Source organism: Hyla sarda, chromosome 3 (assembly GCF_029499605.1).
Source record: "Hyla sarda isolate aHylSar1 chromosome 3, aHylSar1.hap1, whole genome shotgun sequence".
Lineage (NCBI taxonomy): Eukaryota > Metazoa > Chordata > Amphibia > Anura > Hylidae > Hyla > Hyla sarda.
Genome location: NC_079191.1, coordinates 144437741 through 144463163, shown reverse-complemented (window position 1 = coordinate 144463163; position 25423 = coordinate 144437741). Strand labels below are relative to the sequence as shown.

The 25423-nt window shown below is 39.9% G+C and overlaps 1 protein-coding gene across 8 annotated transcripts in view; it reads right to left on the bottom strand.

The window, feature by feature from the left end:
- The window catches only part of ECT2 (epithelial cell transforming 2), a 93809-nt gene that overhangs the window by 28735 nt on the left and 39651 nt on the right, over nt 1-25423 (bottom strand). For all 8 annotated transcript variants that reach the window (XR_008891143.1, XR_008891144.1, XM_056565201.1 and 5 more), the window contains exons 12-20: nt 24816-25038; nt 21489-21625; nt 21281-21400; nt 21032-21100; nt 18339-18449; nt 16942-17038; nt 11856-11937; nt 7971-8049; nt 7664-7783 (exon numbers count right to left, since the gene is read on the bottom strand). Coding sequence is in view for 6 of the 8 variants with exons in the window: in XM_056565201.1 (XP_056421176.1) it covers nt 7664-7783; nt 7971-8049; nt 11856-11937; nt 16942-17038; nt 18339-18449; nt 21032-21100; nt 21281-21400; nt 21489-21625; nt 24816-25038 (1038 nt within the window). In the remaining 2 variants the exon portion in view is untranslated. The remainder of the gene's footprint in view (nt 1-7663; nt 7784-7970; nt 8050-11855; nt 11938-16941; nt 17039-18338; nt 18450-21031; nt 21101-21280; nt 21401-21488; nt 21626-24815; nt 25039-25423) is intronic.

Here is a 25423-nt window from a genome sequence, read left to right as displayed (position 1 = left end):
GGTGGGCATCAGGCTGATCAGTGATGCCTGGCATTTCACAGAAGAAAAGGCAAATAGAAATAAAGCTAACGACTAACTACCACAAAACGACTAGTTTCACGTTGGAAATGACACTTCTTCTGGTCAGTACATCATTCTGTCATAGGGGAAGTGCTTATATACAGGTAAGTGTCAATTTACAAACAATTATATTTAAAAACACAAATTCCAACATCCACCACAGCTGTAAAGGAGACAGAAATATTTGAACTCCGAGATAGGAAGAAAGATCATTCCTCTCATTCAGTCTTAGAGGACCCAAAGCTTTGAGATGATCCAAAACGCTTCTCTGCGAAGCAAACGGACATGTTTGTGTTCTCCCATAGCAACATTCTCTGTTCTCTCCAGACCGGTAAATTCTAAATGGGTAGTATTATTTTGGTGGCACGATTGCATATGGGTAATGAACCGTGTCGCACCCTTCCCTGTCCGGAGGGAATAGAGCTGTTCACGAACTCGGGTGCACAACTTTCTCTTTGTTTTTCCAATATAGAAGAAATTGCAACCACAGATTAACGCATACACAACAAATGTGGTTTGACATCTAATGAACTGGCTTACCAGAATATTTTCCCCTCCTAGTATGAAATTTCTTTTTGCTAAATTTAGCTTACAATACCTGCAGTTCTTGCAGGGAAAATTTCCTTTGGGGGGCTGGATTTGCAACCAGTTCTCTTTTTTCCTCGTGACTACGTTTTTACCTTTCTTTATCATGTCGCCTATAGTTTTCGTACGGCGAAAGGTTATGATGGGTCTTTCCTTTGCGAAAGCATGTAGATTGGGGTCATGTTCAAACATGAACCAATTTAAGATAGTTTTCTTTATTTTGTCATTCATACATGTATTCGCAAATGAAAAAAACACATTGGTTATTGTCTATTTTTTTCCTTTTCTTGCTGGATACAGTAAATCCCTTCTGTTTTTCTTTTCTACTTTTTTGACTGCCTGTTGTATAATTTTTTCTGGGTCCCCCAGTTCGGATAATCTTTTGCATAAGTCATCAAGCTGGCTTTTATATGTCTCTGGGTCACTGTTAACATGCTTCAGTCTGAGCATCTGGCTATATGGGATATTATCCTTGACATAATCAAGATGAGATCTCCCTTAATGTAAAAGGGATTTTTTTTGCAATACTCTTGAAATAGCCAGATGTGACCAGGGTGTTATCAGTGATTCCCAATTTTACGTCTAAAAATTCAAGACTTTAACCTACAAAACAACTGGTAAAATGTGTCTTGTCCACATCCCACACAATCAGTATGTCAACCACATACCTGATATAATATTTTAAGTGGCTGACATACGGATTGGTGTGGGTGAAGACATACTGCTGTTCGAATACAGTGAGGAAAATATTTGCATACGTGCATGAGATTGGTGTGCCCATGGCTGTGCCATGATCTTTCCTATACCACTGGCCATCATGCAAAAAAAAAAAAAAAGTTATTCTGTAACCAAATTCAGCGCATCTCTCAAAAGCTTGGGATTTATTTAGGTTTGAGATGAAAGACACCCTGTACACATGCCTGTACACCCGCATTCTGCGGGATGCGGGTGTACAGGTTCTCCACGTCGATCGATACCAACTGAAATACATCCTGCCAAATAAAGTCAAAGGCCATGAGCAAGTCCCCAGTGTCTTTAATAAGGGTAGGAATCCCTTCTAAGAGAGGGGGACAAGAGCCATTCTATGTAGCTGGACAATGATTCAGTAATAGAATTTATACATGCCACAATTGGCCTTCCGGTAGGGGCGGTGGTGGATTTGTGGAATATGTACCATTTTTCTGGTACAGGATTTTTAGATAGGAGTCTATATGCCATTGTTTCTGACAGGATGCAGTTTTCCACTTGTCTCCTAAGTAAGGTACAGAGATTTTCCAGAGCCCGTCTCGTGGGATTATCTTTTAGTGGAGTATAGGTGACCCTGTCATTAAGATGGCGATACACTTTGCTGTAGGCATCAGAGCCCCGCTCCGCCCTTGTCGGCTTTTGTGATGTGTAGATGTTCCTGTTGTCCTAACAATTTAATTGCTTTTAATTCTCTCTTTGTGAGGTTATTTTTGACTGGTGGATAGATAAGGGCATTCCTTTCTCGACTGACTGCTATATGGAATAAATCAACTGAACTGCCCAGTAATACAGGAGGGTTAAAAGGTGGATGGGTTTCCACCCCTAAACCTCTGTGTATTAGTATTGTCAATAGAGGAGGCAGTAGGAGTTGCCGACAAAGGAACTCTACACACCTTTGTTCCTCATCAGAAAAATCTTTGGAGACTCTGAAACCTAATAAATCAACATTACATTGTAATTCTCCTTCTTTTGTTTGTTTTTCACTGCTTTTATTATCAATTTTTGAGAGATAAGAGGAGCGCTACATTTTGTGTTACAGAATAACGTTTTTTGCACACCAATCTCATGCACGTATGCAAATATTTTCCTCACTGTATTCAAACAACAGTATGTCTTCACCCACACCAATCCGTATGTCAGCCACATAAATTATTATATCAGGTAAGTGGATGACATACCGATTGTGTGGGATGTGGACAAGGCACGCTTTGATTCCTTTGTAGAACATCTAAATGTTATAAACACAAATATAGATTTTACCAGTTGTTTTGTAGGTTAAAGTCTTGAATTTTTAGACGTAAAATTGGGAATCACTGATAACACCCTGGTCACATCCGGCTATTGCAAGAGTATGGCAAAAAAAATCCCTTTTACATTATGGGAGATCTCATCTAGATTATGTCAAGGATAATATCCCATATAGCCAGATGCTCAGATTGAAGCATGTTAACAGTGACCCAGAGACATATAAAAGCCAGCTTGATGACTTATGCAAAAGATTATCCGAACTGGGGGACCCAGAAAAAAATTATACAACAGGCAGTCAAAAAAGTAGAAAAGAAAAACAGAAGGGATTTACTGTATCCAGCAAGAAAAAGAAAACAATAGACAATAACCGATGTGTTTTTTTCATTTGTGAATACATGTATGAATGACAAAATAAAGAAAACTATCTTAAATAATTGCTTCATGTTTGAACATGACCCCAATCTACATGCTTTCGCAAAGGAAAGACCCATCATAACCTTTCGCCGTACGAAAACTATAGTCGACATGATAAAGAAAGGTAAAAACGAAGTCCAGAGGAAAAAAAGAGAACTGGTTGCAAATCCAGCCCCCCAAAGGAAATTTTCCCTGCAAGAACTGCAAGTATTGTAAGCTAAATTTAGCAAAAAGAAATTTCATACTTGGAGGGGAAAATATTCTGGTAAGCCAGTTCATTTGATGTCAAACCACATTTGTTGTGTATGCGTTAATCTGTGGTTGCAATTTCTTCTATATTGGAAAAACAAAGAGAAAGTTGTGCACCCGAGTTCGTGAACATCTCTATTCCCTCCGGACAGGGAAGGGTGCGACACGGTTCATTACCCATATGCAATCGTGCCACCGAAATACTACCCATTTAAAATTTGCCGGTCTGGAGAGGATAGAGAATGTTGCTATGGGAGAACACAAACATGTCCGTTTGCTTCGCAGAGAAGCATTTTGGATCATCTAAAAGCTTTGGGTCCTCGGACTGAATGAGAGGAATGATCTGTCTTCCTATTTCCGAGTACAAATATTTCTGTCTCCTTTACAGGTGTGGCGGATGTTGGAATATGTGTTTTTAAATGTAATTGTTATGTTTTTGTAAATTGACACTTACCTGTATATAAGCACTTCCCCTATGACAGAATGACTTCCTGACCAGAAGAAGCGTCATTTCAGACACAAAACTAGTTGTTTTGTGGTATGCCCCCTGCACCTGAGAGCTTTGGCCCCCGCTCCCCGCATGTCCAGCTACCTGCTTGCTGCATAGCTGTATTTGACACTGAAAATAAAGAATCTCTTGGCATACTTCTAAAAACGGGTGAGTGCAGCTTTATTTCTATTTGCCTTTTCTTCTGTGAATTGCACAAAGTTTCTACAATTATAGCTTGCACCCCCGTGAACATCACCTGTACAGTTCTGTTAATGGACTTGTGATTTTGTCAGCGTAGCTGCAGTGCCTGATTGCCATCACCTGCATGATTGCTTTGATGCCCGGTATTAACCGTGGCTCCTGGCTGCTCATAGCAACCGGGACCGTACCGGGTATGAAGTGTGTATAGCTCGTGAGCATGCTTCTAACCCCAGTAACTGGACCAGGGTGTACAGGTACAGCCTCGGTCCTTAAGTACCAGGACGCAAGGGCGTACATGTACCTTTGTCCTTGAGGGGTTAATAAATAATGATAGTTGTGCAGACAGTGCAAAAGTCACTCAGCATTTAACTGCATTGTGGCACTACCAAGAAACAATGGTTGAGAACTACTTTCTGCCATCTTATTTTACCCAAAGGAAAGTACTGACACCTTTCCATTCACATAGGAGACAATGGGGAAGGGAGAGCAACATAATGTATGGATTCAGTTGTTGCCGAGCTGCAATGTGGCCCAAGGAGCCAAATGTTTTCAGGTCTTCCTGATCAATGGTCAGTTATGTAAATTACGTGTAGTCCAACATTTCCTTTTCTCATTCAGTAATATACATATACCTAAAAACAATGGAGTCACTTACAAAATGCATATGAATTTATGATTTATTAAAATCATCATCAACAAAAGAGTGGAGACATCCTGTACTCAACATCAATAGCATTAAGAATAAAATACGTCTCAGTCCCTGAAGGTGTCTGCGATGCTCATGTATAAAATGCAATAATTGTAGTCATATTTTGCAACACATGTGAGATAGGAAAGAGATACCTTAGAGGCCTTATTCACACTACATAAGTTCTGCACGCATTCCACTTGCAGCAGCCTCCCATTCATTTAAATGAGATCCTGCTGCTTTATTTACCATACCGGAACTGCCTGACAAGGAATTGGGTCCTACCAGAAGACAATCAATCTCTCAGCAGAATCCGCCAGAGAAGTAGATTTTTCAGTGGGACGGTGTTTAGCACTGATTTTAGAGCATAGTAAACGCTGCAGATCCACTATGGAAATTTGGTAATGTGAACATAGCGTTAGAATGAATACATACATAGCCATATAAACAGTGGGGTGTACTGAAACATATACTTTTACAAGGCTAAGTGGGAAGCCATGGACTATGGCATTATCAGACCAGTGTTTCCCAACCAGGGTGCCTCCAGCTATTGCAAAGCTACAACTCTGACCTGACAACCAAATGTGGTGGTGCACCATCTTGCTGGAAAAACTAGGGGAACGTGCCAGCTTCAGTGCATAAAGAGGGAAACAAATCATCATGTAGCAATTTCGCATATCCAGAGGCCTACATGATGATTTGTTTCCCTCTTTATGCACTGAAGCTGGCACGTTCCTCTAGTTTTTCCAGCAAGATGGTGCACCACCACATTATGGGTGTAAGGTCCGAGCATTCCTAGATGAACAGTTTCCTGGAAAGTGGATTGGTCGTCGTGGGCCAGTTGAATGGCCCCCAAGGTCTCCCGATCTGACCTCCTTAGACTTTTATCTTTGGGGTCATCTGAAGGCAATTGTCTATGCTGTGAAGATACGAGATGTGCAGCACCTGAAACTACGGATACTGGAAGCCTGTGCTAGCATTTCTCCTGCGGTGTTGCTATCAGTGTGTGAAGAGTGGGAGAAGAGGGTTGCATTGACAATCCAACACAATGGGCAGCACATTGAACACAATTTTATAAGTGGTCAGAAACTTGTAAATAACTCATGAAAGAATAGAGTTACATTAAAACCAAGGATATCATTGTTTTTCTTGTGAAATTTCCAATAAGTTTGATGTGTCACATGACCCTCTTCCTATTGAAAAAACAAAAGTTGGATTCAAAATGTTCGACTTCAAAATGGCCACCATGGTCACCACCCATCTTGAAAAGTTTCCCCCCTCACATATACTAATGTGCCACAAACAGGAAGTTAATATCACCAACCATTCCCATTTTATTAAGGTGTATCCATATAAATGGCCCACCCTGTACAACGTATGTCAAAACTTATATGTCTGTATAGAAACAAGCCAACCGGCACCAGAAAGCCTTCAAAATAATTAGAACAATGCCTGAAGCCCACGCTGTGGGGGACTAGGTTTGTCGGCAAGAGTGGAGGTGCTGACGAAGTGAAAAGCTATATGTGGTATACAGGTAATAGAAAAAGTAACGTTGCACTCACCATAAGACACAGCATGGAGGTTTTCAAATCAGAGTTTAATCATAAATACGAAGTGCTATACAGTCAAAGCAGGTTGGAGGGAAGGGAGGGGAGCAGACATCAGCTCCGTGGAGCTGGCTGAGTGCTACTTTTATTTTCATTAACTCCAAAGAGATTCTTGCATATTTTTTTCCATTCTGTTTAAGCAGGAGCTTCATTATATTAATTGAATTATGTAAAGTTAATGCATCCCATTATATTCAACCTGTGCACATTAAGCCGTTGCCCATGGAAACAGACCAGGATCTATCTATGGTTCAAGAAGCCATTGATTGTTTTCATCTAAAAGAGGGAAGGGAGGAAGCAGACACTTTTTGAAACCTGTAACTCCAAGGAGTAGATCGACCTTATCAGTACTTGCAATCTTGGATTTAAACTACAAAAAACATCGGAACAAGAAACTACTGTTTTGGACCATAAAATGCTTGAAATCCGCCGTCTTTAATAATAGAGTACCGAGAGGAGTGTGTGTATATAAAGAACCTTCACAGTTCCACGAAGACTCGGATTTAAAAAAAAAAATAAATAAATAAAAGAATGGGATGCATTACATTTACATCATTCAATTAATATAATGAAGCTCGTGCTTAAACAGAATGAAAAAGTATATGCAAGAATCTCTTGAGTTAACGAAAATAAAAGTAGCACTCAGCCAGCTCCACGGAGCTGATGTCTGCTCCTCTTCCTTCCCTCCAACCTGCTTTGATTGTATAGCACTTCGTATTTACAAATAAACCCGGATTTGAAAACCTCCATGCTGTGTCTTGCGGCGAGTGCAATGTTACTTTTTCTATTACCTGTAAGTCAAAACTTAAAGAATATGGTGAAAAACATAACGTTATGACCAGAAATTCTAGTATACATCTAGTAATGAATATAGTATAAAGTAATTGTTACTTGTATTTGAAATAAAATATAAGCTACTATCTCACTTTTATTAAACCCCCTTTAACGCCAATACACACACACTGATGGCATATGGTAAGGAGAATTCATCCTGGTCTAATACATGCTGTAACTTCAGATCAGTACGATCAGTAAATGTAAGTAAAAGATCAGTAAATGTAATGTATGGAGTCATTCAATGCTTTATGTGTATCTGTACACAAACTGTAAAATGAATAAAAAAGTGAACACATTTTAAAACCAGTCTAAAACAGAAATGAAAGATTCAGAGTAAGAAAAGATTAAATAGTAATAATGGCAGCGATAAGAAAAATATATTTCTCAGCGAAGCCGAATACATTAACAATTTCCACACATTTTCCTGCATTTTAACCTCATGCATTTAAAATTTTCCGACAACTTTCGCTTCCATTAAAAACTTCCTACTAGATCTCCCTACATCTCTTTAGATGTTCAAATTCAATATAGTCTCACCTCAAGGCAGTCATTAAATAGAAAGAGTGTGACTTGTTCTCCCCTGTCACAGAGATCTTCCCCGAGAGCTACAGTTTCCACTCTCTGTACCAGCATCCTATGGGAAGATAACAGATTTGCCTACGACAAAGAATAGCAATAGACATAAAGTTACAGTCGTTTGGGGACAGCAAATGGTAAAGAAAAATAAATGATGCCCTAAAAAGCGCCATCAGATTGACTTAATGGATAGCAACCTCACGCGCTTCCATAATGACCAACATTCCAAGTAATTTATCTATGAACAATAGAAAGATTGAATACTTACAGGACATCCATCCACTTCATAGACCACATCAAAGATTTGTCGCTGCCCTTCAGTTTTCCTTTTATCTTCATTAATGTGACTGCCAATTTGAAAAAGAAAGAAAGAAAGAAAAAAAAAGTATAGATTTTTGCAAAGTAAACTACCACGTCGTCCTCTAATAACTTAATACAGATTTTCCAAATATATTATTATAAATTATATATACACACACGCATTATATATTATACATATTATACATATATTTTTTAGTTTGGTTTGCTTGAGACAGAAGTAAAAGCTTTGTCTGGCTGAAGAGAACGGATAAGTAATTACATATCAATGTGAAGTATCTGGTTGCTTCTTGGAATATACAATGCGGGGAATAACATGAAAAGAAAAATATTTATGTAGTCAAGTGGAAGATTATGTACTATGAGTCTTATCCAGAGAAATTTATTGCAAAAAGAACCTGTCAAAATCACAAAATGGTGCGCTTATAGAAGACTGAAGGTCAACTGAAGGTTACAGACTACATTACAGGATAAATGGGACGTTTTAGAAATGCCACCATTAATAGGGGGACCTGGCACTGCTGTTCAGAAATAAAACCCTATACAGCAATGTGGCCCATTACCATTCGGATATGCCACTTTAGTTACAGAAGAAATAGATAATACTTAAAGGTACTGTCATAGTGCAAAAAATAAAAAAAGTGATATGTTGCTCAGTGCCTAATGCTGATCATGGCCCTCATTTACTATTCTAAACCCGACCTCTTTTGTCGGGTTTTTTGTCGCATCTTTGTCTGCGCCATGTCGCAGACATCGTGCGCCAGTCTGCGACACGATGCAACATTTTTTCCCGACGGACCCGATGTGGATTCTCCCAAACCCGAAAAAGGGGCGTTACCTGACATTTCTGAGTTTTCCCACGTATTTATTAAGGTTTCCAACCCGAATTGGTTGTATTGTTGGGGATTTTTTCCCGACAGCTCAGAGGAGTTGGAAACCAAAACCAACAAAACCCATGTGCGACAAACAGGATGCAACATAATAATAAATATCAGGGGAAAAAAGCAGTCGGGTAAGAAAGCAAGATAGACTTACAACCTGATTTTCTTAGTAAATGAGGGCCCATGTACATATAATTTTAGGTCTCTATGACCTATATATCCCTAACCAATAGCATTTATATGTAGCTCACTTGCTTAGTGTTCTTACCTTGTGGAGGGGGCGTTTCCATCTCTCTCCCTCACTGTGATAACTCATCTGCAGTCTGAGAGCAGCCTGGCAGTCTGCAAATCCCTGCACAGTAGTTTTTATGCATTCATTTTTTATCTGTTACTAGTAAAGCTGGATGCTAATTAACAGAGCTGTTACTATGTGTGTCATTCAGCTTTCACAGACTCCTGAATGCCTGATCAGCTTATTTGTCATTCAGTAGTTAGAGAAACCTTTGGCTGTTCAAGCTTGCTGGAAGTTGCCGTTTTGGCCCCTAGTGGCGGCTATTTTCATTTTAGATTTTTTAGTAAAATTGACATTTTTTTAAATGAAAAACTCATCTTATCAGTAGCACTACAAAATATAAAAAAACGTTTTTCATAATGACAGTGCCTCTTTAAAGGATTACTGTAGGGGAATATAAAACATATCTATCCAAAGGATCTCCTGTACAGTGCCGTGGCAGCCTGCAGGAAGCGTTGTGCCGTCACAGGCAAGCCTCCTCCATGTATCTCTATGGGATACATGGAGGGGGCATGTTGGCCCTCATGTCATGCGGGGGACGGAGCGCCCCCTTCGTTCACACTGCCACGGCCCCATACAGCAGATCGCAGGAGGTCCCAGCGGTCTGCCCCCCGATCTATAACTTATTGCCTATTCTTTGGATAGAGGATAAGTTATATTAACCTACAGTATTCCTTTAAGTGAAGAGTGATTTGTTGGTTTCAGGGTCTATGGCTCATAGGAATTTGTTCAAACGGGTGAATGTCCGCACAGAAAATGTATTTTGATGCAGATTTCTCACGGTGGATTTTGCTACACAAGTGAAATCTGCCGCAAAATATGCACATGTGAACTTACCCTTAACAGGTTATTGATTAACCCCTTCCTGCTCCAGGAAGTATGCATATGTCTCAGTTGCTGACATGTCCGCGCAATTGGACATATACACATCGCGGGATCCCACTGGTTGCCTTCTGTCTGCCTAGTAAGGTAGCCTGTAAGGTCCAGCCATAGGCGGGATCACACAGGCTGTATGTCAGTGTATACTAACAGTTATAATGTGCTTTAGAAAAGTCGTACAGCATTATATATTATATTTTTTATTATATATATATATATATATATATATATATATATATATATATATATATATATATATATATATATATATATATATATATATATATATATATCTATCTATCTATCTATCTATCTATCTATCTATCTATCTATCTATCTATCTATCTATCTATCTCTATCTATCTATCTATATATATATCTATCTATATATCCCTATATCACCCCCCCAAAAAAAAAAAAAATGCCCAAACCTATACATAATGGCCAAGATTTATCAAACTATGTCAGAAAAAGTGGAGTGATTTTTCCACAGCAACCAATCACAGCTCAGCTAACGAGCTGTGGTAAAGTGAAAGCTGAGCTGTGATTGGTTGCTGTGGAAAAAGCACTCCACTTTTTCTCTCACACAGTTTGAAAAATCTGGGCCAATAAGTATTGCCACGTGCGTAACAACTTTAATAAAACAATTTTATTATTTATCCCGCACGGTGTACTCTTAAACTCAAAAAAAAAAAAAAAAAAATTTGCTTATTTTGGTCCAAAACATGGACAGAAAAAATACATAAATCACACAATGTCGTTGGACAGAAAATAAAAGTTATGACTGTTAGAACATGGCAACACAAAATGGGGGGGGGGGGGTTTTGAAAATTTGGGCCCGGTCATTAAGGTTAAAAAAAAAAAAAAAAAAAAAAAAAAAAAAAAGCCGCATCCTTAAGGGGTTAAACTGTATATATAAAAAATTATGCTTAAACAGCATCACATCACATCATAAAACTTTTGCCTACCTACAAGATCCATGACTTTAGACTAAGTTAAGGCCATGGTCTACTGGGAAGAGAACTGCTTAACAGGAATGTATCACCCATTAAAAAGGGCATATTTTGGATCCTGTGCCCCCCAGATTTTTAACAAAAATGTTTCTTTATTGTAATCCCATGATGGTGATGAAAACACTGCTGAGAAGGTGTCTCTACAGAACTGGAAGTGCCAGCCAACTGTGACACTCTGTGGCAAGGACTTTTAGTTTTTTTTTTTGTTTTGTTTTTTTAATAAAAGATAACATGGAAAAGAAAAAGAAAAAATAGCTCTTTAAAAGGAAAACTGTCAGCTTACTCCCGCCGCACTAACCAGCGGTACTGGCTGGTAGTGCGGGAGATGCTGATCAGTTTGATCCGTACCGTGCCCGGATCCGCTGCGTCGTTCGGCCGTAATCTTCTATTTTCGTAATATGCCAATGAGGTGCTAACTGGCACCAGCCGGGTTAACTGGCACTCTGACGTCCATGCCGCTGGCCGCAGCGCAGCCCTGCTCATCAATATTCCTCCCCTCTCTCTTCATTACAGAGCAGGGAGAAGAGGGAGAGGTGGAGGGATGGGAGGAATATTCATGAGCTGGGTGGCACTGACATCAAAGTGGCAGTTAGCCAGGCCAAACCCAGTTAGCATCTCATTTGCATATTCTGAAAATGGTAGATTACGGCCGAACAGCGCGGGGTGGGGGTGCAGAAAGCGGACAGTTTTCCTTTAATAATCAGTACTACTTCTACAATCAGAGTACATGGTGGTATAGCCAACCATTGTATGTGTGTAAAAATACTTACGTCATTACTTCTTTTAATGACTCAATAGCTTTCTCAAGCATCACCTTATCTGGATTGTCTTCAGAAGTATGTTTCTTTAGATCTAGAGAGAGAAAAAAAAATATAAAATGAAAAAGTATATAGCTGAATGTAGATCAGGAGTTGCAAGAGCCAGAAGACTTTAGTGCAGTCTTCAAAGACATGAACGCCGATCAGCCATAACAATAAAAGCACCCATAAAAACATGTCATTTTACCGTACAGTGTAAAACCGAAACCTTCCAAAATTTGCTAAATTGCTGTTCTCTTTTCAATTTCCCCACACATAAATTTTTTGATTGTGCCATACATTTCTGTGATAAAATGAGTGAGGAGGAAAACTTGTCGCGCAAAAAACAAGCTCTCATACTAGTCTGTGGATGAGAATAAAAGCCCCCCCCCCCCCCATAAAAGTTTGAATCACCCCCCTTTTCATTTTTTAAATAAAATAATGTAATAAAGAATAAAAATCATCATATGTGGTACCACCGCGTGCGTAAATGTTCAAACTATTAAAATATAAGGTTAGCTAAATTGCACGGTTGATGACGTACACATAAAAAATACTGCAGTACAAAATTGTGGATTTTTGGTCACTTCATATACAATAAAAATATTAATTAAAAGCAATCAATAAGTCCCATGAAAAAAAAAAAATGGCACTGAAAAACTACAGCCCATGGCGCAAAAATTGAGCTCTCATATAGCCCTGTACGCATAAAAAAAATGAAAAAGTTATAGGTGGTAAGAAGATAATTTTAAAACATACTAATTTTGGTGCATGTAGTTAATTTTTTTTTAAGTAGTAAAATAAATAAAACCTACATAAAATTGGGTATGGCTGTAACTGTATGGACCTACAGAATAAAGATAAGGTGACATTTAGAGATGAGCAAATTTACAGTAAATTCGATTGGTCACAAACTTCTCGGCTCGGCAGTTGATGACTTATCCTGCATAAATGAGTTCAGCTTTCAGGTGCTCCCGTGGGCTGGAAAAGGTGGATACAGTCCTAAGAGACTCTTTCCTAGGACTGTATCCACCTTTTCCAGCCCACCGGAGCACCTGAAAGCTGAACTCATTTATGCAGGATAAGTCATCAACTGCCGAGCCGAGAAGTTCGTGACGAATCCAATTTACTGTAAATTCGCTCATCTCTAGTGACATTTTTACCGAAAAATACACAGTAGAAACGGAAGGCCTAAAAAAAAAAAATTTTTTTTTTTATTTTTATTTCATTTTATTTTTATAAAATAAGTAATGTCAAGTAAAGTACAATTGGTGGTGCAAAAAAATAAGCCCTTATATGAGTCTGTAGGTGCAAAATTAAACGAGTTATGATTTGTAGAAGGTGAGGAGGAAAAAACGAAAGTGCAAAAACGAAGATTGTTTTGAGTCCTTATGGTGAAAATAGTCCTTAAGGGTTAAAGAGGACCTGTACCCGACACAGTCATTAACCACTCCATGACCCAGCTAATGAAATTTTTTTTTCCCCAGGCTCACTATTTTCCTCCTTACCTTCTAAGGCTCATAACTTTATATTGCGAGTGACCAAGTTGTAGTCGGACTTTTTTTCCTGCGTGACGAGTTGGACTTTCCACTGATTTACTTTTTTTTTTTTATCATACAATGTATTACAAAGCCAGACCCAAAAAAATGTATGCAGGGTAAAATTAAAAAAATATGGAATTGCACAATTTTGTAGGGCAATAATTCAAAATACGGTAAATCTGACATTTCATCTTTATTCTATGGGTCAGTACAATTCCAATGAACCAAACTTGAATAATTTTTGTTTTGTGGTACAAAAAAAAAAAAAAAAAAACGTTCATTACCATGTTCTCGCCGCTATAACTTTATATTTCGCCATACGGGTGTGTTAGGGTTTGGTTTTTTTGCACCATGAACTGCAGTTTTTAATGGTACCATGTTTGTGTAGTTCTGGCTTTATCCCTTTTTATTATGATTTTAAATTTAATGTAACAAAAAAATTAAAAAAAATTTAAAAAATCAGCAATTTTGGCATTTGGAATTTCTTTTTGCATTTACGCGGTTCACCGTGCAGGATCAGAAACATAATTTAATAGTTCGGACAATTATGCATGCGGCGATACCAAATATGTGTATTTCTTGTCTTTGCACTGTGTTTTATTAAGGAGGAAAAAAAAAAAGGGAACAGGGGGAGCGATTCGAATTTTTATTAGGGGAGGGATTTTTTTATATTAAAATTTAGGGGCCTATCATAAGTCATATTCAGATGGCTTACATAGATCAGAAATCTGTGCTTGATTGCTATGGGTTTCCAAAGGGTCCATTAGACACCAGGGAATAGCTGCATTTCATGTTTAAATGCCATGATCTGTATAGATAAGTATTTAAACAGTTAAATAACGGACATCGGAGCGATCTCAGATGTCTGTCATTAGCGGCAGATGTCAGCTGCTGTTAGCAGCGGGCATCTCATGGTCATGACGCAGACCTGACCCACGGGTCCCAGTCATGTCTGCCCACCTGCCTCATGACGTACATGTATGCCATGGGTCGGGAAGGGGTTAAATATCTTAGGGTTCCCCGTTTACATTGTTTTGCTTGGAGGGGTTTTGGACTTTGGAAAATTTTTGCTGACTATTTTATTACTGACAGTTTCCACAGAGAAGAAAGGTTCTTTATTCTGCTGAGGGACCACTACAAATGAGAATACCATTGCCATAAAGGGATGTATTTTGTCTACAACAATGTTTAGGAAGGTGGAACCAAAAGAACTGCTGGTGAGACTAGGCAATAGCTGGGCAATGGGAATATATGTCTGTCAATAGTGGCCCCAGTCACTGACTGCAAGGACTTCATTCGGAATCTCTATACGCAATCAAAGCAATTCAGCCTCTTGACGTTCAAGATAGGCCTTTCAAAGCAGACAGTTTTGGGTAATGTAAAAAGGTCAGACTAGAACCCCTGGATACGCACAAGTGAACCAAAACAATTGAAAATAACTGAGGTGGGGAGAGAGAATTGAACTCTATTTTGTACCCCCAAAGATACTACCACTTAAACCCAAGAATTGTCCATGCGGGAAGGCCAGACCTGCATGAAAGAGGAGATGACCCAACCATCCACGCAAGCAAAAGAATCATGTTGGGCAGAACTTCAAATCAGGAGGACTTTGATGTGGAGGGCTTAGGAGCTTTAGGCTATGCTCACACGCTGAAATCTCCGCAAAGAGAATCTCTCTGTCGGCGCCAGGATCGCATGGGTATGCGCAGTCTCAGACAGCTATACATTCCGTGCAGCCTTAGCATAAAGAATGAACAGGTTCATTCTTTGTGCAGACACAGAAAATGAAACTTCTGTGGCGGAAACATCTTGCACAAAAATTCTGCTGTGTGCAAAGAGCAGCAGAATCCTGTTGAATTTATGTGTGGACCCTCCAAGCGGAATTCTGCATGGAAATTCTGACTAGCCTTAGAGTGAGCTGACAAAAAGCCCTGGGCTGTACGAAAGGTCCTCTAAAAGCAGAGGATGGGCGAGGTGCTTGTTCCGGCCTTCCTGTAAGAGAAGGAATGAAAGGAGTGAAGCCACTGGAAACGCTGCAAGGACTGCGGACAGTGTTTAAGAAAGACTCAGATATCCAAAAAGAGTATGCCTGTCAGGGCTTTTTTGTTCATCGCTCCTGCACACCCTTTATGCTAAATGGAGCACTGAGTGTTCAGGCATTACAAAAACTGTGCAGGTGGTGGAGAAATGTGTATGTGGTGTATGGTGTATGCTGGCGGCAATCAGGACACTTGTGGTCGCAGAAGTGCACCAGCAAGGGAATTAGCCAGAGCCTTCCTCCCCTACAAGGAGAGGCACAGAGAGGGAGAGGATGCTGGGAAATGAGAAAGGGAAATGAGAAAGGGAAATAAGCCTCCCCCCCCCCCCCCCCCCTGGTCTCTGGACAACCACATGTTAAATCTATGGGGCCATCCAGAGAAGCTACACAAAGATGGCTGCAAGACAGGGAGTAAAGCACTTGTTCTACTAATCAGTGGAGACCTTCGCACTGATACTTGACCCAATAAAAACCTTAACATGTCTCATGTCAAAAGTAGTTTTTTTTCCCTTGTGTTTTTGGGACACCAAAGATTTTATGGTGCAAAATGAGTAATAGAAAAAAAATCCCACCCTATATAAAAAAAAAAAAAAAAATAATAAATTGTTTTGCCATAATCTACAACAATAAAATCTAAAAAGACGAAGAAAGTTTTCAATATATTATACATACCCAAAATAGTGGCATTAAAAAAATACAAATTGTGCCACAAAAAAAAACAAAAAAAAACAATCCCTTATACAGATAGGTCTTTAGAAACTTTTTTAAGTTTTAGCACCTTGGAAAGCGGTGATTTAATAAACTTAAAAAAAATGACAAAAATTATACACTATGATCCCCAAACCTACGATGGCCCCGACATACAATAACTTCAACAAAAGATGGCCTCTCCGAGGCCATCACATGTTGAAGGCAGCATCAACATACGATTCTTTTGTATGTCAGGCCTATCGCACATACGGCTAACCGGCAGCGCTGACTGCTTCAGCTGCTGCCGGAAATGCCGTTTAATGTGTCCCGTGTTCTCCGGTGAGTGTCACTCACCTGTCCCTGCTGCTCCGGTGCGTCCTCTTCAGGCTCCGCTGCATAGCCGTCGCTTTCCGTCGTCATCATGTCGCTGCGCATGCTGTCCCGTCATCCAATAGGAGCGGCGATCGCAGCGACATGATGACTGCGATGGAGAGCGACGATCCAGGTCAGTGATGACTGTCCAGAGCGGCGAGGACATCCCAGGGATATAATGACCGCAACGATCCGGGGCAGCGGGGACATGAGAGTATAACATTCTATATATTACTATTGCACGGATCCCTCAACATACAATAGATTCAAGTAATGATGGTTCATTTGGAACGAATTACCACCGTATGTTGAGGGATCACTGTACACACATCAAATAATATCAGGCAGGCCAAGACTGTCTGCAGTCGTAAGATGTTCATTATATAAATCAATCCTTATTCTTTATACAGTATTTTACCATTTAATAGAAGAGCAACACTTGGCAATCTTTGAACAGGGCGAATCATCAATTCAACTAATGTTTGCCTCCCGCATTCAGGTTTTGCTTGATTAATCTGCGAAGACAATGACATTACTGACTAATTTGTTCCTTCAAAACAAAAATGCATAAACTGACTCAGAAGACAGAACTAGAACCCAGAGGTTTGCTCCATATTGGATTTAAGCACACATGAAGTCCTAAATAAATTTACCACCAAACAAACTATTTTAAGGATAAGGGCCCATGCACACTGTAAAGAGTCTGTGCTGAATTCCTTCTGTGGATCTCACAGCACGTTTACATTGTGGAAATATTTCTATTTCTCCAGACAAGTGCACACAAGAATTTATGCAGTAGCAGAGACCCATTGCTGTCAATAGGATTTCGCTGCACAATACACACTACAGAATTTTAGCAGAAGGAGGAACAACATAATGCATTTCTAGCTATAGGGTCAGACAAGGTCTGCACGGCCCCTACCGCCAATAGCTGCCCTCGGAATCTCCACCCGTTTATCTGGTCAGAGATTCGGTAATGTACATAGAAACTTAACGTAATTGAGGCAGATTCCAACACACAGTTTCCACGTGGATTCTGTCTGCTAGAATTTGAAGCCCCACTGATTTAAATGTTAGGCCCAGACTAGGATTATATTCTGCTTCAGTGTATTCTACAAGGATTACAGAAAGAATCCACACGGAAATTTTGTTGGAATCCGTCTTAAATCTGTTCACAGATTTCACTAAAGTTTGTCCAGGGTATACATTTTAGATTAAAATGTGGCCACACAAGGGTAAATAACGTGAACCTCAAAAAATAAATGTTCAACCCATTGGGTTTTAGTCTACCACTGTGCACCATAATTTATCTTTAATTAACTTTTCTAAACTAACTCGGCTATGTTCCCTAACTACTCCCAACACTCCTCCCACCCATCAAGAATAATTTCAGAACTTTAAAAAGCTGTGTATCTTTCCGCTCTTCTTGCTCATATAGTGAAATCTTCCAACAGGAGAAAGTGGACGTTTCCCAGCAGGCATAACATCACTGAAGCCTGCTGGGGGACCACTTCCACGCTCACATCGTTGCAGCGCTGTGATGAATAGAAGACCTCAAGCTCAAGCAGCTTTTAGTTTGTGCAGCTGTCACTCAAGCTCAGTGCAGATATACACTTCCTGAGTTTGGTCACCTGCCATTACAAGCAGAAGACCAAAATCTGAATGTGTTCTGGCCAAGAAGGGAGTGGCCAGAAGTATACAGCAGAAATACTAAGAAAACGTTTTTGCCACTTACAAAAGTTATTTATTTGGCATAAGGAATCAAATATTAAAAGTTATGTTTAATAACAGTGCACAGTTAAGTCTGATTCATACCTTAAGAAATGCGTGGAACCTTGGCTTCAGCCTCTCACACTTTATGATTGTTTCCTTACTCATTTCAAAGAAATTTACAAATGGTGGATAGATTTTCACCAAATCCTTTGACTGAAAAGTGAGATGTGAAAGTTAGTGTATCATATATTCAGACTAGAAGATGTAAAACACCTATCTGCTATCCAATTTTGCTTTCAACTTCTTGTCCACTATTTTATTTATTTATTTTTTAATTCAAACATTCTTAAAATATTCTTAAAGTGCAACTGCCATGAGGTTTGGGGGATATAATCTAACCACAGCCTGTGTATCATGTGTAGAACATGTATCCAGCTCGTTCTTATTACAGCTTTTATTATCCCAAAAAATGTTTTTATTTGCAGCCACCAACAGTCGGATACAGTCTCTCTCTCTATAATAATAAATATGAATATACTGTATATTGAAAAAATTTAATTATGGCGGTAAAATGTTGGCACCCCTGAAATGTTTCTAGAAAATGAAGTATTTCTCACAGAAAAGGATTAAAGTAACATGTTTTGCTATACACATGGCTTTTCCCTTTGTGTGTATTGGAACTAAACCAAAAAATGGAGGAAAAAAAAAAAAAAAAAGCAAATTGGACATAATGTCACACCAAACTCCAAAAAAGGTCTGGACAAAATAATTGCCACACTTTCAAAATTGTGGAAACATAAGATTGTTTCAAGCATGTGATGCTCCTTTAAACTCACCTGGGGTAAGTAACAGGTGTGGGCAATATAAAAATCACACCAGAAAGCAGATAAAAAGGAGAGAAGTTCACTTAGTCTGCATAGTTTGTCTGTGTGTGCCACACTAAGCATGGACAACAAAAAGAGAAGAGAACTGTCTGAGAACCAAAATCGTTGAAAAATGTCAATCTCAAGGTTAAATGTCCATTTTCAGAGATCTAGATTTGCCTTTGTCCACAGTGCACAACATTATCAAGAAGTTTGCAACCCATGGCACTGTAGCTAATCTCCCTGGGCGTGGACGGAAGAGAAGAATTGATGAAAAGGGGTCAACGCAGGATAGTCTGGATGGTGGATAAGCAGCCCCAAACAAGTTCCAAAGATATTCAAGCTATCCTGCAGGCTCAGGGAGCATCAGTGTCAGCGCGAACTACCCGTTGACATTTAAATGAAATGCTATAGCAGGAAACTCAGAAGGACCCCACTGCTGAGACGGAGACATAAAAAAGCAAGACTACATTTTGCTAAAATGAACTTGATTAAGCCAAAATCCTTCTGGGAAAAAGTCTTGTGGACAGATGAGACCAAAATAGAGCTTTTTGGTAAAGCACATCATTCTACTGTTTACCGAAAACGGAATGAGGCCTACAAAGAAAAGAACACAGTACCTACAGTGAAATATGGTGGAGGTTCAATGATGTTTTGGGGTTGTTTTGCTGCCTCTGGCACTGGGTGCCTTGAATGTGTGCAAGGCATCATGAAATCTGAGGATTATTAACAGATTTTGGGTCGCACTGTAAAGCCCATTGTCAGAAAGCAGAGTTTGCGTCCGAGATCTTGGGTCTTCCAGCATGAAAATGACCCCAAACATAGGTCAAAAATCACCCAGAAATGGATGGCAACAAAGCGCTGTTGAGCTCTGAAGTGACCAGCAATGAGTCCAGATCTAAATCCCATTGAACACCTGTGAAGAGATCTTTAAATTGCTGTTGGGAAATGGGGCCCTTCCAATAAGAGAGACCTGGAGCAGGTTGCAAAGGAAGAGTGGTCCAACATTCCTGCTGAGAGGTGTAAGAAACTTCTTGATGGTTATAGGAAGTGACTGATTTCAGTTATTTTTTCCAAAAGGGTGTGCAACCAAATATTAAGTTAGTTAAAGGTGCCAATAATTTTGTCCAGACCATTTTTGGAGTTTGGTGTGACATTATGTCCAATTTGCTTTTTTTCTCCCTTTTTTGGTTAAGTTCCAATACACAAGGGGAATAAACATGTGTATAGCAAAACATGTTACTGCAATCCTTTTCTGTGAGAAATACTTCATTTCCTTGAAAAATTTCAGGGGTGCCAACATTTACGGCCATAACTGTATATTACAGTGCCCGTTCTTCTCTGTGCGGGAGATGTGGTGGGTGCTTTTGCAGTCACAAGCAGCTCGTTCACTCTCTGCCTCTAGTATTGCCTGGGCGCATGGAGGCGTCAGACAGTGCAAGTGAGCGCTCGCTCTGTAAAATAATGTTGGACAGCGCTCACATAAGAAAGCTAAGAGGCGCATGGTGCTTGGACCTGTGTATCAATCACACAGCGGTCCCAGCACTCTTGTACAGGGGATCGGCCTGGCGGCCACTGGGCATAACAAACCCCAGGCCACGCCAATCTGACTGTTAGTGGCTGCAAGTAAAAAAAAAATTTACTGGGGGATAATAAAAGCTGTAATAAGAACAATAAGAGTAAGGCTGGATACATGTTCTACACATCATATACAGACTGTAGTTCTATTATATGCCCTAAACCTCATGTCAGTTGCTCTTTACACCTTCAGTAGGTTAATTCACTCCAAGATTGCTTTAAGTAGACATTTACATGCCGCAGAGAGACTATATCCAATACTGCATGGCTATTCTGAGTAAATTTCTTTTTTTTACCTGATTAAAAGGAAACAGATGAAACATTTTGTAAAGCATTGACTTGAAAAACACTTACATAACTGAGAATTACATCTCCAACACTTTTGGTTTCTGCCCAGTCCATCATCATTTTTTTCAGGTCATCCTTAAAAATAATAAAATAAAATTAGGTTATAGAAATAAAACACCGATGCCTATACCATCTGAATGGGGACAGCCAGCAGGAATGCAACAGGGATGGGCATTAAGGTGCCATTTTCTTAATTATTTATAATGTTCTGAGTATAATGAGTCCTACAGCCTGAGTTTCACACTGACATAATACCTTTATCTTTGTGTGTACGTCCAAAATATCTGGTATGCTTCCAAAAATTGTCTTGATTTCTTCTGGAGCAAGAAGTGGCCCCCCTACCTGTCCCTCCATTTCTAGGGGAACCTGAAAGAGCTGGTCAAAAAGCAAAAAGAAGTGAAAATAAGACTCTTATTACCGCTAGCTGTAATAAAGTACATACGATATGTAGTGTCAAGTTTACCTGTACTATGGTGGTAAGAATGTCAACATAGTTGCTCTCTGTTTGATATAGTTCCATTGCCACCTGCCATCTTGCTGACTGCTTCTGGGGTGCAGGTGTGGAGAACTTGGAAGATTTCGAAGAAATTCTGGGAGTATCTGTTAGAAGGAAATTGAATAAATCAGCTATCATACTGAAATATATAAGACACACCAGCCCGTAAGAGGCGCTTAACTGAAAACTGGTGTACCCCATGACACTTGCCAGCCACGGTGCATTATTATTATTTTTATTACAACCTTGCAGTAAACTTGCTCCCCTGAAGAAAGCATCCTGGCAGATTCTGTGCACATTGTTACATAGTTCATAAGGTTGAAAAAAGACCAGAGTCCATCAAGCTCAACCTATAACCCCACTGAGTCCCTACTGAGTTGGTCCAGAGGAAGGCAGAAAAACCCAAGGAGGTAAAAATTCCTTCCCGAATCCAAATATGGCATTAGAATAAATCCCTTGATCAACGTTCTGTCCCTATAAATCTAGTATTCATAACATGTAATGTTCTTACTCTCCAAAAATGCATCCAGGCCCCTTTTGAACTCTTTTACAGAGTTCCCCATGACCACCTCCTCCGGGAGAGAATTCCACAATCTCACTGCTCTTACAGTAAAGAATCCCTGTCTGTGCTGGTGTAGAAACCTTCTTTCCTCTAAATGAAGAGGATGCCCCATTGGAGAGCACAGTGAGTAGGTTCCTGCAAAGTACAACTGTATTTTTTTATGCCATGTGTACAATTCTGTGCACTAGATGTGTCAGTCCAGTGAAATGCTGTCTCCGCACACTGCACTAGAACTTTGACTTGCACGGAGTCTGCTTACTTTTTGATATGTTTAGACTACAATGTTTCCACATCTGGATTTGAAGATTTTCTGCCATTTTTTTCTGCAGATCCTCTTAAGCTCTGTCAGATTGGATGGGAACCATCGGTGGACAGCCATTTTCTGGTCTCTGGGCCACTCAAGGACATTTACAGAGTTGTCCCTAAGCAACTTCTGTGTAGGCTGTGTGCTTAGGGTCATTGTCTGGTTGAAAGATTAACCTTCGGTGCACTCTAAGGTCCAGAGCATTTTGGATAGGATTTTTTATTAAGAATTTTTCTTTGCTCCATTCAGCTTCTTTATGAAAAGCACACCCACAGCATGATGCCGACAACACCATGCTTCACTGTATGGATGGTATTGAGCAGGTGATGATCAGTACCTGGTTTCTCCCAGGCATGGCACATAGAATTAAAAGGGGTACTCCGTTGGAAAACAAATTTTTTTTAGAAACCACTGGTGCCAGAAATTTTAACAGATTTGTAGATTACTTCTATTTAAAAATCTTAAAATAAAAATAAAGATTTTTTGCTATTTTAACACTAATAGGTTGCATATATTTATACATACTGACCAAATTGTTTATGAAACTTATACTTTCAGATGTCTACTTTATTTTGACAGCATTTTTTTGTTTTTAATTAACATTTTAAATTAAATTAGAAGCCTAACAATTGAACTTTAAATTTAGAAAATTTGAAAAGTACATCTTTTTTGTGTGCTATGCAAGGTTTGCAGAAATTAAGGTAGTAGAACATAGGAACACCCCCCAAATTACCCAATTTTAAAAACTAGACCCCTCAAGGTATTCGCTAGGGGGTACAGTGAGTATTTTAACACCATAGTTTTTTGGCAGGAATGATTACAATGTTAGTGTTAAAAATTCGAAATTTGCCTTTTTTTCACAAATGCATCATTTGTGGGACATATTTTTTGTACTTCACTTCTCATATTGCAAGAAATGCACCCAATATTTTATTGAGCTTCTCGGCCCGTGTTTGGAAATATCCCCGCTTAGGCCATATTTGGTTCCTTGGCCGCGTGGTAGGACCCCAAAGGAGAGGAGCCCCCTTTGGCTTTCAGGGCATCATTATACGAATAGTCCCCATTCATACTGCGTTTCTTCAGTATAGGTAACCGTTGTCATGTCGAAAAAGGGATCCAATGTATATTGTAGCAGTCAGAAATGACTGGAGCTGCTACAGTATACGTCAGCATCACTCTTTTTGACATGATGCTGACGGATACCTCTAACACTGTGGAAACGCAATATGAATGGGACGCAGTGTAGGGTCACATAGAGCGCATCCGCAGCATATTTTAAACCGTGGATGCCCCCGGCACCGCTATTAGTGGACACACAAAGCTACCAAGCCGCAGCAGGGAGCTCATTATTGTGACTTCTGGCGGGCATCCGCAGCATGTAATATGCTGCGGATGTGTGCTGTGTGATCCTACACATTATACATTTTTATTTTTTACTATATTTATTTAATAAATGTGTTTTTATTATTTTTTTTTACACTTTTTTTTATACTTGTTTTTATACACTTTTATTTTATTCCCTTTTTTTAATGCTTTGAAATACTTAGTATTCCAAAGCATTGCAGATATATGCTGCCTGCTAGTTTTACACTAGCAGGCAGCATATCAGGACCTGCCTCTGGCACGTCCTCACAGGCAATAACCGGGGAAGACCTGGGGGTCCTTATAAAGACCCCCGGCTGCCCAGGTAAGCAGCAGCACCCTGCGATCATTGCGGGGTGCTACAGGAGAGAGACAGAGGGAGCCCCCTCCCTCTGTCAAAACTCCTTACAGCTCGCGGTCGCTTCCTACCGTGGCTGTAAGGGTTAAACTGCCAGGACCGAAGTTGTCTTCGGTCCCGGCAGTGTGGCAGGTCCCCGCCTGCCAGGGATTACACACAGCACCCCGCGGTCGCGCTGAGGGGTGCTGCAGGGGTGACAGAGGGAGCTCCCTCCCTCTGTCATAACACTTACACCCACGAGAGCCATGGACGAGTATACACGTCCTGGTGCGTGAACGTTCATCCTGCCTGGACGTGTATACACGTCCATGGTCGTTAAGGGGTTAAACAGACCGCGGGGTGTGTCTTCCCAAGTAATGTCCAATAAACTGAATTTAAATGGCAGTGACAGTGCAAAAACCTATCAAAGATGATCAAGAGAAATGGCAGGCTTCCAGAGCTAAAATTCCAAGATTTAAATACATGTGTCATTTTAGTTTTTCTTCAGTGAATGAGATTTGTGTCTTGACATTTGTTGCCACATTACTGCATGGACCAGCGGGAACTGTCTCAATGATTTTTTTTTTGCCTTTCACTGAAACACTGCAGGATCATAGGTTGAAATGGATGATATTTTTTATTTATTTTAACCTGATCATAACAGTTGTTGTGTATTTCAGATGGCACATCTGCAGAGGGTGCAGCCTGCCATTTTTAAACAACACTTACCTGAAATAGATTTTGTAGACTCTGGTGTGTTTGAGATGTCAAGCAATGATCCAATAGACAATGAATGTTCTGCTGAAGGACGTTTTCGAGGTGGAAATGGTGAAATATCCGTTTCTCTGGTTATCTGTGCTAGAGTATCTTTCAATCTGCGTTTCTTGCGGTTACTACTTGGAGTATTTAATGAAAGTAATGACACCGACTTTTTGAGTGCTGGGCTTTCATGCTACAAAAAAAGAAATAGAGACAGGGATATGTGCTGAGGTACTGTACTGAATTATTGCAATTTTTTTTACTTAGTTTTCCATGGGGGGGGGGGGGGGGGGGAAGATTTATACAGAGAAGCACAGCAGTGGGTCATTCTACACGTTATTTTGCCGGACTCTATGGTGCAGAGGATCACAGAAAAGCAAGTGGGCAGAAACTAGACACTGTGGGGGAGATTTATCAAAACCTGTGGAGAGGAAAAATTGCCCAGTTGCCCATAGCAACCAATCAGCTCGCTTCTTTCATTTTCAGGAAGGCCTGTGAAAAATTAAAGAAGCGATCTGATTGGTTGCTATGGGCAACTGGGCAACTTTTCCTCTGCACAGGTTTTGATAAATCTCCCC